General features: G+C 41.3%; 1 protein-coding gene across 1 annotated transcript; it reads right to left on the bottom strand.

The window, feature by feature from the left end:
* Positions 1 to 3157: 3157 nt before the first annotated feature.
* LOC147445726 (putative pectate lyase 2) lies at positions 3158 to 6977 on the bottom strand. Its single transcript, XM_086525165.1, has 5 exons — positions 6368 to 6977; positions 5314 to 5950; positions 4206 to 4309; positions 4000 to 4129; positions 3158 to 3676 (listed from the first exon to the last, which is right to left on the bottom strand). The coding sequence occupies exons 1-5, from the start codon at positions 6448 to 6450 to the stop codon at positions 3467 to 3469; spliced, it is 1164 nt and encodes a 387-aa protein (XP_086381291.1). The 5' UTR covers positions 6451 to 6977; the 3' UTR covers positions 3158 to 3466.
* Between the last annotated feature and the right edge of the window lie 6258 nt (positions 6978 to 13235).

Below are 13235 nucleotides of genomic sequence, written 5' to 3'. Positions count from 1 at the left end.
CTCTCTCTCCCTCTCTCCCTCTCTCTCTCTCTCTCTTTGCTTCATCATCAACAAGGAATGAGTTGTTGGAGCGATGCTTCGGACGTGTGGGTAAACAAGCGACGGATACAGAGCTGGAGAGCGTGTACAGAGACGGAGGGGAACATGTAGCGATTTTCTTGGTTTGAGGGACAGGGCCAAGGCGAAGTCAAAGGGACAGAGGGAGGCGGCAGGCCATACGAGCACACCTGACCACTGAGGGCCAAGGCGGAGGTTCAGAGGGAGACAGCGCGTGCGTGGTCGTAGAGGACAGAAAGCGTGGGAGGGAGAGCATGGCATCATTGGCATGCCCTAGCCTCTGTGTGGGGGCGATGGCACAGAGGCAGAAGCGGATGCGAAGATAATGAACTACAGAGTGCACAATCAAGATGGAGACTCTAGGAAAGAGAGAGGAAGAGACGAGTGAACTGTGAGAGCACGATCGTCATGCACGAGAACCGGTGCCAGGAGTTCATCGTGACATGTTGGGGTTTCTTTTGCTTGCAAATTTTTAGATTCCTGGGAATCTAAGCAATAGATTAATTGAGATTTGGAGTTTCGACCCAGTCTAGGAGAGGATTGTGTATCCATATGTTCAAAGGGAAGACATGTATACCAAAACCATGGAACAGCCATGAAATCACAAAGACATGGAGGATAGACTCGAAAAGGATAGGTCCAAGTGGAGTCACACAATTTTTATTTTATTTTTTATTTTTTTTTAAAATTCACAATTGTGAGTGGATTATATTGAGCATCCCAAAAAATTACAAGGTTTTGTCATGCTCATGTTAAGCCATGACAACATCCAGATATCATAATTACAACGGCTATCAGGGCAGCCACCCCGCCTCCACATCCTTGATACACAAGGTCCATCATTCTGAGATCTTTTTATTTATCGATGGCCAAGATGGAATGCTTAGGATGTGGGAGTCACACAATCTTGCTTTACTTAAATGCCATTTTTGTAATAAAAAGTAATCTAGGGTAATTTAGGGTGCCCTAGATTACTTTTGGGTGCCGCCCTTGTGCATATATGTTTTAAGTAAATTAGGGCCCCTACATTTCACAACACGCGCATGGTGTAGTGGTTAGGGTATGCGCCTCTCATGGGTGAGGTCACGGATTCAAAACTCACGCCCGCAAAAGTAGGTACCCTAAATTACTTTCAAAACTCGGGTACCTTAGATTACTTTTTACAAAAGTAATATACGGTACAGGCATTCCAAATCTACGGTCCACAATCCCCGGCCGTAGATCCCCCCTCCCATGCCTGTGCCACTTAGTCCCGAGGCTAAAATTTGAAGACTATTCTAGATTTGATTGGTCTAGGTATGTCCCCACAATCTTTTTTTTCATTTGTTTTAAAGAGAATCAAAGGAGATGCTCTTTGAGTTGAAAGAAAGGGCCAAAGGGCAAGAGAGGGAGATTTTCATGGACACGCGTAAAGGCAAGAGGCGAGAGCAAAGAGAGAGACAGCAAAAGACAAGGAGGGATGGAGAGTACCAATGTTTGAGAAATGCGTTAAGGGCAAATGGCAAAAGGAGAAATTCCGTCCCAAAATAGACAAGCATAATGTAAAACTCAAAATAATACCCCTGATTTTCTTTTTAAAAAATTGCGGGCACTAGAAAGTACGACAGTGCGATGGGGACAGTAATGTCTTGTCGTTTTGAATTTCAAAACTGTCGGTTGAGGGAAAAGGGAAAAACAAGAAATTCCTTCTCAAAATAGAGCTGAAAACCCAAAAAAATTACTTGGTTTCCTAAAATTTATCTTGGCAAATTCAAGGAAAGGAATTTTGAATGTTTGAAGGCCGTATGGGGCTCGCGTAGATAGCGGAGGGCGCGTGGAAAAGAGAGAGACGTGCCATGTATCGAGAGTCTGGCGGAGAGACGGGACGGATCTTTTGGCTCGAGGAGTACGCGGACACACAGAGAATGACGGGTGCAGGGAAGAAACAGCTCGAGGTCACATTGGGCATCATGCGCAATACAGTATAGGTCGCAGGGTCGGAGCCCCAGCGCGAAGAAGAAGACATGTGGGGAGCAGGCTTGTCTGCAATCGACATAGTGGGCGCATTGGCAGAGATCACTCGCAGCGTTTCTTGTTGGAGGCGACTCCTAGTTGCTGCAGAAGGGGAAGACGGAGATGGCCCAAGGGCGACGCAAGGAGCAAAGGTGGCAGGAGCCTGAGCCAGAGAGAAGGGGGGCAGGATCGCTTACGAGCGTGGGCATCGGATGCAACTCAGAGATCATTGCATTTGATTGTTAAGGTGTAGAAGAATCTTCCAAAGAAATTAATTAATGAATGGCACAATAGACCCAGTATCAAGTGTGTGCGTGTGTGTGTGTGTGCGTGCACATGCACGTGTGTGTGGATCACAAATTCTCATGCTTGTGTGGTTGCCTCCGTGCACTACTCTTGTTATAGAGCTTTTTGGATTGATGATTTTTGGGGTTTTTTTATGCGTAGCTCCTGCTATGCTCCAATGGCTACACAACTACCAATAATATAATCCATTGGTATCTTTCATGCAGCTCTGAAAAGGAAAGGAGATGTTATAGAGACCCCTCAAACTCCATAAGATCCTATTTGATCCTAATTAGAAGGCCATATTCTCAAAAGCAAGAAAACAATTTCAACCAGTCATTGAAGTTATAAATCCTAGAGAGGGTTCAATCTTTTGTTAAAGAAGTGGGTCAAAGGTCCTTATGAAACCTACAAAATAGTAGAGACCTACAAAATGTGGTGCATCATCTTGCAAATCATTCTGTCATGTACCCTTCACTTAGTGTAATATCTCTAAAACAAGCTTAGGTTATAGATAAATTCGGAAAATCTTTGGGACACTTCTAACTATGTTAGAATGACATGAATTTCTTTCGATCAAAGCCTTTATGGTTGTAAAGTCTGATGTAGTATCCGCCTCTCAAGGCTTGGCCTGGGCTTGAGATTGATCTGTAATTTTTTGTTCTCTTTCTATTACAATCACTCACAATTGTGAGTTTTGCCAAAAAACAAGAATGACATGAATTTCAAAACTGTAGGTGGCATGGTACTTTGTTAGCATGACATAACCAAAGAACTGCTACCAAAGTTTAATCACTTGAAAATTTTCATAGAAAAACCAATAAGCCATTGCCAAATATTAGAAAGATTTTTAATTTTAGAAATAGCTTTGATATAGAGATGTCCAACTCAAGAGTACGATCAACATCTTCGCAATGTCATCCGTAGACCTACTCGGTTGTTTTACAATGTTCAACACTACACCGCCACTACATGTCCTAGGAATCGAGGGGGTGTGGTTGCAAACTAGGCACCACATCATCTAGGCCATGCCGCTTTCAACATGGTTTAGAGAGGGTGTTCAACATAAGTGAACTTTACATCAGTGGGAATTGATGCCACTCATTAACATGATTTCAATGGATGCCACTCATTAACATGCTCTTCCCATTGAGCAAGTGAGGACACCAGATGAGGTAGTCATGAATGGTGCAAAGGTGCTCTTGACTCCAAGGCCGTATCGGTTGTTGTTGTCAATGCCCGAGCCAGATTGGAGGAAATAAGCACCATCAAGAAATGAGTCATCGACAGATGTCCATCTCCAACCTTGCCATGCACATGACTTGCAATCACGCTTAGTGACCTACAAATGAGGCACACAAACAAGAGGATGATCAGCATAGGCTAGTAGCAAAAGTTTTGTTGTGATGAAGCCGTCAAAACTAGTTAAATTGTCATTTTGAAGATAGCCAAAAATGACTTCTAGTTTATATAGCATAGAATGTATAGATAGGGATTGCCTTTAACAAAACTAGCAAATTTACAGAAGTTTTAGTGTAATTATCGGCAAAAGCTTCAAATTTTGACCTAAAAACCGGGAGAATTTCAAGTTTCCCCTTATTTTGATCGGTTAAGAAAAATGTATTTTTCTAGCCTTGCCATGACCAACCAATAAAATGGACATACCTGCTTGGACGAAGCGGCTGTGAAACGGTTTCCCTCACTAATAATGGTAGGGCCAGCACTACCACCAATTGCATACTCCTTCCACCCCTCATACTCATTGTTCACAACATGGAAGTATCCAAAGCGACACCTACGAAGTGACTCTTTTTAGTTTTTGAGCTTCTGTCATCCCTCCATCCCTCTAGATTATGTATCTAAGTACATACCTAGGCATGCGTTGTCCAAGCCCTGGCCCAAAATGGTTGAAGGCCACCGTCACACGCATAGCTTTGTCAGCACTAAAGCCATCATTGTGGCCCAACAACATTACCTACATGAACGAAGAATTTGTCACTGTTAGGAGTGTGCCTAGCCAAATACTTTCAAAATTTGCATGTATCTTTGTATGCACCACCAAGAAATTTTGAATACATGGTGAGTTAGAATGGTTAGTCCAAAGACCCAGTTTTAACATGTTTTGATTTTCCTATTTCTTTTTTGAAAAATGAGACAAGAAACCTTCTTGCTACTTAATATCAATAAACCTATCTCTTAATGGCTTCCAAAAAATAAATTTAAAAATGAGACAAGAAACCTTCTTGCTACTTAATATCAATAAACCTATCTCTTAATGACACTCTAGGGACTCTATCAAACCTTTCCTAGTCTTTTCTTCTCCCTAGAGTTTCAAATGCAAGACATCATCGTTGATGCCACTCAATGACAAAAGCTCAATCTCCTTGGCCGTCTTATGAGTGTCCCTTGTTCATCTACAAGCACTAATCTGATAAAAAAGAAGAAGAAGAAAAAAAAGTATGTCTATCCCTTTGATATGCTTGGTTTATGTCTATATGGGTTGCAAGCTTCCTATAAAAGTTGGAATGTGTAGTCCCTAAGTACCTATGGCAAGGCAAATTTGCATGGCAATGTTGTACCTTTTTTGTTTTTCTTAGTACAAATATCTCACATAATGTAAAATTGCTTTTTTTTCAAAAAATTAGAAAAGATAAATAAAAGCAGCATGCTCACTCTACAACCTCTTTATATAGAGAATACTCTTTACTTTCCAATGTCATGAGGGTTTTCATTTCCTACATTTTTTCTTTTCAATTTTGTGTTTCAAGTCTTTAGGAGGGTTTTTTTAATTTTTCTGAAATTGTGGAGACCTACTCCATACCATTAGTATTTGAGACTATCTCAATTGTAATAAAACCTTAATATGGTACATTTTAACACCAAGGAGTGAGTTTGATACTATCTAGGCGTGCCATGCAAAGGGTGTGTGATTGAGTAGGTGGAGTGTGTGTTCGATTAGGTGTGCAAAGAGGGTCTCACCTTGTTGTGGTTTGAGAAGTAGTTGTTGGAGATGGTGACTGCAGTGGAGGCATGGATGACATCGACAAGGCCATCAGCGCATGATGCAAAGGTGTTATGGTCAATCCAAATATTTTTGGAGCCGAAGACACTGATACCATCCCCATCGGAGCCACCACGGTAGCCAATGTGGTCAGTGGAGCTACGGACACGGCCACTATGACCGGGCCGGCAGTCATGGATGTGAAGGCCATGGACAATGACATTGTCTACATATTGGATGGTGAGGCAAGGGCCATAGGCAATGTGGACATTGGCGCCACGGCCGTCAAGGGTTTTGTCGCTTGTGAGGATGAGCTCGTTTTCAAGTGTGATGGTCATGTCCCGGGCGAAGGTGATCCAGAGGGGCCGCATTTGGATGACTCCATAGCGGAGGGTGCCCGGGGCCGGGTTCTGGCAATCGTCGCCATCGTCTGTCACTACGTAGTACTCGCCCCCTTTGCCTCCCGTCGTCTGGCTCCCAAATCCTATCGCGCACTCCGCCAGCTTCATCCTATTGTCCGCCCAATTTGAATCCCCCCTCCAACACGCGTCTATTGTGTTCAATGCGCTCCTCCCATAGCCTGCCCCTGCAGCGGCTCCGCCATTGCTAGCTGAGCTGCAGCACGCACCATCGCCCACATGTCAGCAAATCCCTCAACTCAAATACCCATCAATGAATCATCAAACCAACAGAAGCCCACTAATTAATTCTATGCAATTGCTGAAACCCATCATTTAATTTTCGCAGTCATTCAATCAATTATTCAGCAATGAAAATCGATTACTTAATTGTTGTAGCCCTAATAACTCTTATTCCATATAATGGGCGACTCGGCATTCAATTCTTGAAATTATTGACACCCAGTTAATCAATGCAGCTTGGAAACACATGAGTGAGTTTCCGCAATGAATGATTACCCATCGATTGATTCATGCAGCTATGAAAATCCATTATGTAAATCAGTGCAGCCATTAGCTGATGATTGAATGCAGGCATGGTAACCAATCTTTTAGCAAGTAAATTAAAATGTACCTATTCCAGGGAAATTCTTGCCCTACAGCAACGCTAGCGAGCATAAGAAGCTGTGCTGCCAGTACTATGAGAGAGTACTCCATCTCTGGGGCAGCTGAGTACTCTAAACCACTATCTTTTATCTACTGCAAAGTAAGCTTTGAGACTCCATTGTGAAAGGGGCGCTCTTAAATAGACGCTGTTTTGAAATGCAGGCGAGGGAGGGAGAGGTGGGAAAGAGCGGCGCTGATGGGGGGAAGTAGCCCACCACCCTGATGTCGAGTTGGGGGGGGAGGGGGACGTGCTCAGGGAAGCCTTGCATCTGCGTATTGTCAACCCACTTCTCGGCCAATAATGTTTAAAATATGAGTTTTTCACAAACGAGAAAGAGGAATGAACGTGCACCGTAATTGGGGACAATGGGGAGGACCTTGCTTTGTGGGCAAGCACCTTAGAGCGGTGTGCTACAATCTAATCTGCGCCTTCAAACTTGGGTGCATAGATGGCTCATCGAGGACCTTTGCTCCCATTCCCAAATCTTGAAATGTCCCCCATTGCAATAAGTTCCCAATGCCCTTATTGTAGCAAATGCGTGTGTGTGTGTGTGTGTGTGTGTGTGTGTGTGTGTGTGTTTTTGGGGCTTTTTTTTGTGCGTGTGTTCGGGGGGGGGGGGGGGGGGGGGGGGGGGGGGGGGGGGGGGACCTACTCAAGTTTTGTTATGTTTAATTGCCCGTTTGCCTTCAAGGCTTCAAAGTAGCCGAAGAACTTGTTCAATCACTCAGATGTTCAATCTCTGCTTTATTTGAATCTTCTTGTAATAATGCCATCTTCTCCTTATATCGCACAAATAACTGCCCTATTATAATAGATCGTTTGAACTTTGCACAACTTCTCCATGCACATGTTTTGCTTTGATAAAGTTGCACTGCGTCATGGATGTGCTATTTTTTGAAAGGTGTGATACATTCATTTACTTTTCTCTTATGTATCTATTGTCTTCTATTGCATACATGAAAGAGAAAGACATTATGTAGGGAGGGTTGCCAAGTGGGTGCATTTCTCTCCTTGAATGACCGCTTTTTGGATTCTCACCCTCAGAGTCTCTCAACTTCAATGATTATGCCCAGTATGCTTCATTGGATTTGAGTTTATAACTTGGCGGCCAAGCCGTTATCATGGGGCCATTCTCTCTCTCTCTCTCTCTCGCTCGCTCACACACACACACACTTCTTCACTCGTACCTAACTCCCTATCATTTGACACTAGGCCGAGCTTTGCCATGCTTGCAAGCCAGAATCCACCTCTACAAAGCAAAACATTGTAAGCAGTTGGACTTGTTATGGGCCTTGCAGAGTGAAACTCCACTAGCTAGCAATATGAGTGGGATCATGGGCATAGATAAGCAACTTGATTAGATGGTTGGATGGCATTTTCCATAGGGACCATAATAGGGTTGATCTTTCTCTCTCTATCCCTTCTCTTTCTCACTCTCTCTTGCACATGCATATATTCATCAACTTGCTAGATCAAGCCACCCACCGGGGATGTTTCCACTCTTTGCACCTCCAACAAGACTTTCTTATGATTCCCCTTCCCCATATAGAAACTCACTGTATATTGAAAATCACACCACTTATACAGTAAAGATAAGCACGCAAAAAAACAAGCAAAGCAATAGAATCATGCTAAGTGAGGGTAGCCCTCACATTTAAATAGTTGAGTGTAGACCACTCCAAACGAGCTCAGATCGGATGCAATTTCCACCAATCTGATGCCGCCCCTTGTTATCTCTTACCAATGCACAGATTTTCTTATTTGGTTGTAGATAGCCGAACCTCACCAACAGTTACGAGGCCCCATGCAACTCGCTATGCTAATGCCAGCACTAAACTCACGCCTTCTTTCTTGGTTCTCTAGAGCAGAACGTCACTGCTGCATGTAAAACTAGGAAGTTTCCTATAAGTGAGGTAGTCCTAAATGGCTTTTAAACTCAAATCCAAGGATTATAATGGGAGTCTACACTCACTTCACATTGGCCGCCCAATGCTTCAATCTAAAACTTTGTGTGTGTGTGTGTGTGTGTGTGTGTGTGTGTGTGTGGGGGGTGAGCAATAAACTGGGTAAGCAAATAGCATTAGCTCTTGGATTTGTGGAAGTGCAAGATGTGTGTTAGTCAAGTATGTGCAAAATGAGATTTGCAATGTGCTATCTATTTATATTATTTCTTGCGTAAAGAAACCTAGGAACCTGTGCAAAGATAAGCTTCCTCTAAAATTCAATACTTGTGTGTGTGTGTGTGTGTGTGTGTGTGTTTTTGTTTAGATTATAAATTTCATCAATTTGAACCACATTTGCACAATTGTATTAAATAAGCTATTAAATAACAGTACATTACAACCAGACCCACCAAGAGGGTTTACAAGAACCATTTTGTTACTAAATCCTCTGTAAAGTCTTTGACACTACATTATCACCGTATGGACTCTAAAACTTTACAAAAATTGTACTATATTAACAGAACTTAGACAAGTTTATGGAAATGGATCTCTTGCTTCAATGAAGTTTCTATCGTAACTTCAAGGAAAAAATTGTTACCTTCCATCCAAAAATGCAAGTCCATCATTACTAACATTAATTCGGAAGATAGGTGTCAATGACCCCTTCCCCTCGTTATCAGTGTCAAAAATTACAACCAGAACTAACAACCTAGCACAGATCAAGTACTATGCTTAGAGATTGAATAATATATTTACTATAATGTATGTATTGCAAAAAAAATTGAGCAATATTTCCTTTGTAATTTGGATCAAATTTCAAAAGTTCGATCCAATGCCATCTCATCCAAGACCCCCACATGAGGATTAAGACCCTTTTAGAAAGATTGGAGTGATTTCAAAGTATATTACTTACACTTATTTTAAAAATTTAGCATATATTCACCAAAAAAGGATAGCATTAGAAAGTAGTTTATGGTTTTGAACTCAGCAACGTTGTTGAAATTGTTGACCAACACATGTCAAATCCAATTGGTCAACGGACGCATCTTATTTATTCTATAATTTTTTCCTAAAAGTCGGCTCATAATTCATATATTTTACAAGAAATCTTGATCTTGTTTGTGAATCTCGAGAAAGCCCTGCAATGATGAAAGAGACAAGAGAGCCTCGTGCACCCATTGTTGTAATAATTACCTCTTTTTAACCCAAATATCTAATTTAGAGCCCTAGATATATAAGGCAAAGGATGTAATTATTATGGAGGAATCAATTACTGTGAATTAAGGAGGATACGGGCAATATCTGCCTATGATTGCACGCTCACATCTCCTTGTATGGGTATGGCATTGCAATGAAACTTCATGTGTTGCTTTTACATGCTCCTAGCTTCAGGTACGTCTTTTGTGATGAGTTTGAGTGTATGTGTGCGACGAATCGAGTGGTTTTGGCTCGAGATTGCTCCGCGTACTAATCTTGACTTTCAGACATAATTAGACGTTTAAACTTGTTTCTAAGCTTGGACAGAGGTAGGTAAGACTAGAGAGGATCCATAGGACCCCTGATTCGTCACTTTTGGTGTAAGTGGGCAATGGCAATGATCGTGGTTGTTCATCCCAACTAAATTTTTAGAATTAAGTTTTGGTCACATTTTGGATTCTCCTTGGTCTCATTAGCTAGGATATCAAGTTTCATCAAGTTTGGAGTCCGTTTGAGTTCTCTACGGCCTTAGGAAGTCTCGGTTAGCTCGCACGTAGAGTTCTAGCTATTTGCTAGATCTGCCTTGTATAGAGAGTGTGACACCTCTCTCCTCAGTGCATTGCAGCTTAGGGCATTGCATTTGACATTTCCATGCACTAGTTGGGTCAACTATGTCCTTGGATTGACATATTTATGTTAGTTTGAGTTCTCGCTACTATTTGGTGGACACAGCGGACTGACACGTAAAAGGCAGATGTACACCGAACCTTTTAGTACTCGCTCATTTTTCGAAAGAAGCGATGTAATTCAACTAATAAGGATTCGTAATTATAATATATTTTGTCATGCCCTCTTAGCCTCTCTCGTCTACACCCCTTGTAAGTGACGGAATGGCCGCGGAAAAGTCCCTGTAGCTCTTAAGTCAAAACCCTTAGTTTTTGAAAACACGTTATCATAAGCTAAGAAAGGATTTGGACGTTCACTGTGAGAGCCTCTTGCTGCTACAATTTGTAATCCACTTTTCTCCTTGTCTGGTAATCAGAATTCATTTTCGAATAGCACATTATGTTCCTTGTCTCTTGCTCTACAATGTAAGTGTAATCATTCTCGATCTTCTTTGTGAGCTAAATGCATTGATTTGAGGTCTTAAATGAATTTTTTTTATGTTTTGACCTTGGATAGGTGTTTCTATGCTTAAGGGGGACCTTTCGTATAGTTTTGTTTTAGTTTTCTACACATTTTTTGTAATAGATCGTGATTTATGTACCTTTCCATATGACTGCAGAACTTGGTAGGATTGTATCCCCTAGGCGTTGTAATACCTCTCCTTAAGTTTTTTTCATTCCAAATTCGTTTGGATGCCAAAAAGGCGTGATAACCTAGAGCAATGAGATCGGACAAAGATTGATTTTCGGACTAGAGTGGTTGATTTTCTTTTGTCACAGTATGAATAGCCCTCTGAGTTCACTTTGGTGAGATTGACACTCTCATTAAGTCTCTGTGCCCCATCCCAAGTCGCTTCCTTGCATATTGACATTATGTTAGTACCAAAAAGCTATGTTGTAGACGTTCGTCCGGCGACCCGCTAACATTGGCGCCGCTATCGAGGAAGTCGATCCTTAGGTGGTGAGTGACTCAGTGTAAAAAAAATCCCCTCCAAAGCTTTTGACACCCATTCCGCTTACACATAGACAGTAAAGCATCTAAGCGTGGGTTTAGCGCTTAGTAGAGACTGAAGTCCGAGACTACTCCTTATGAGCAAAGCAAGTTGTGAGTGAAGTATAAGAGAGTATTTTGTTCTTTGATTTTACCATGCTTGGAAAGGACTGTTTCACCACACGCTTCGCTATCTTTTTTGTACTATTAAATTCATTTATGTTTGTGCATCTATTTCAGTTTATAGGATTAGGTTAAGTAACAATTTCCACCATCAAATTGAGCCAAAAGGATCAAGAAAAAACTGTCGAAAGCTCTTATTTTGGTGCCGAAGACCATAACTCTGAAAATTTGAAAAATTGATGGTCAAAGCCTCAAAGCTTAACCAAACCCAACGAAACTTGCAAAAAGGAGATATACAAACTTGTTAGAGACAGACTAAGCAGGATTTTTCCAGTTTGCCTGCCCAACATGGATCGCGATCCATGTACCTTTCTAGAAAAATGAGAAGAAATTGTTTCCTTTGCTTAGAACAGACTCTCAGGCATCAGAACCTTGAGTTTGGCTAGAAATAGAGTGCTAAAAGCTCATTTAAATCAAGAAATTGACTTGAGCAAAGCAAAACCTTGAAAATTGAAAAAAAATGGAAAAACTGAACTTTTATTTGTTCAAATTCAAAAAGGGGTGAGAATTGGGATCAAGTAGAAGTAGGGAACTAGCACGACAAAAAATCATGACCAGATGCTGCCCAACATGGATCGCGATCCATGTAACTAGAAGACATTTGCAAGGGAAATTTGACCAGTGCACTCCTGATTACTAAAGGAACAACTTTTCCAAAAGGAGCCACAGCAAAAAAGTGAAAGAACCTTATCACAATACCAAAACAGGAGTTGCTTGCAAAAACCCGCAAAGCAGACACAAACTCTTGCTTTTTACTTGGAAAAAGTTGGTCAAATCCAAAAAGATTTGGGGAAGAGTATCACCGTACCCTATATCACAAACTCAGAAAAGATCATTCCAAAATCTTCCCAAACATGGATCACGATCCATGTACCTTTTTGGAATTTTGAGATGATATTTGACAGGTAGAAAACTGATAACATTTGAAGTACTTTCTCCCAAAGAACTCTTATCAAAAAAGGTCAAAAGCTGGGCCAAAAGGGCAAAAAACAGATAAAGGGTGAGACCACTGCAACATACCCTAAAATTGATTTTGGGTTGACCTAAAAATCTCCAAAACACTCAAAAACCATATAGCCAGTATCAATACACCAAGGACTAGCTGTTTGTCAAGTTTCAGTACATTCTGGCACTGAGGTACATGGATTGTGATCCATGTTCCTCTAGCACAATTTGATACAAAGCTTGCACCATAGCTAGAGGACATCACAGGGAGTCTAGTGGCCCTTTCAAAACTGAATTTGGATATAAAAAACCAGACCAAAAGTCCAAACTTGTCAAGAACTCTGGCAAAGTGTTAGAATTGACCTGATTTTCAATCCAGAGGTCCATTTCCAGAAATTTTGATGCCATAGTACTTACTAATCATGTTGATCCTAATGGTACCAAGAAAAGTCAAATTGGCTTCCCAACATGGATCACGATCCATGTTCCTTTGAGTCAAAATAAAAGCAGAATTGTACCACACAGAGAGGTAGCCCACAAGAACCTGGTGGTTTTTTCAAGATTGAAATTGGACTTTAATTGTTGATTTTGTGAGTAAAATTATGTGCTATTGCAAAACCTCCTTGATTGAAAGCTAAAACTAACAGGAATGGTTGTAAACTCACAGCTATCAAGCATTTTTTGACAGACTATGGGGTACTGAAGAATACTACCCAACAAGTAAGATCAAAACAGGAAATTCATGCTAGCTAATGAGCTAACCCGGTTTGGACTTTGCAATACCAATTCTTCATGAATTTGTGATCAAGAAGGTTGTACTAGAATAGGAATCCCAGCATTTTAGAGCAAGCGAGAAATCACTCAACTGAAGGTAGCGTGAATCAAAGACCACTGCATCCTTTAGAGCCCAT

The sequence above is a fragment of the Adiantum capillus-veneris genome, chromosome 12, assembly GCF_014529385.1.
Source record: "Adiantum capillus-veneris isolate H3 chromosome 12, ASM1452938v2, whole genome shotgun sequence".
NCBI classification, from domain to species: Eukaryota; Viridiplantae; Streptophyta; class Polypodiopsida; order Polypodiales; family Pteridaceae; genus Adiantum; species Adiantum capillus-veneris.
The sequence above is the reverse complement of the archived record's forward strand: the minus strand, read 5'-3'. Positions and strand labels throughout refer to the sequence as shown.

Coding starts and splice junctions, on each gene's coding strand:
- LOC147445726 (XM_086525165.1), bottom strand. CDS start 6,450: ATGGAGTACTCTCTCATAGTACTGGCAGCACAGCTTCTTATGCTCGCT. Junction 4,130..4,205: donor CTTGGACAACGCATGCCTAG/GTATGTACTTAG, acceptor GTCACTTCGTAG/GTGTCGCTTTGGATACTTCC. Junction 3,677..3,999: donor CAGCCGCTTCGTCCAAGCAG/GTATGTCCATTT, acceptor CCTCATTTGTAG/GTCACTAAGCGTGATTGCAA.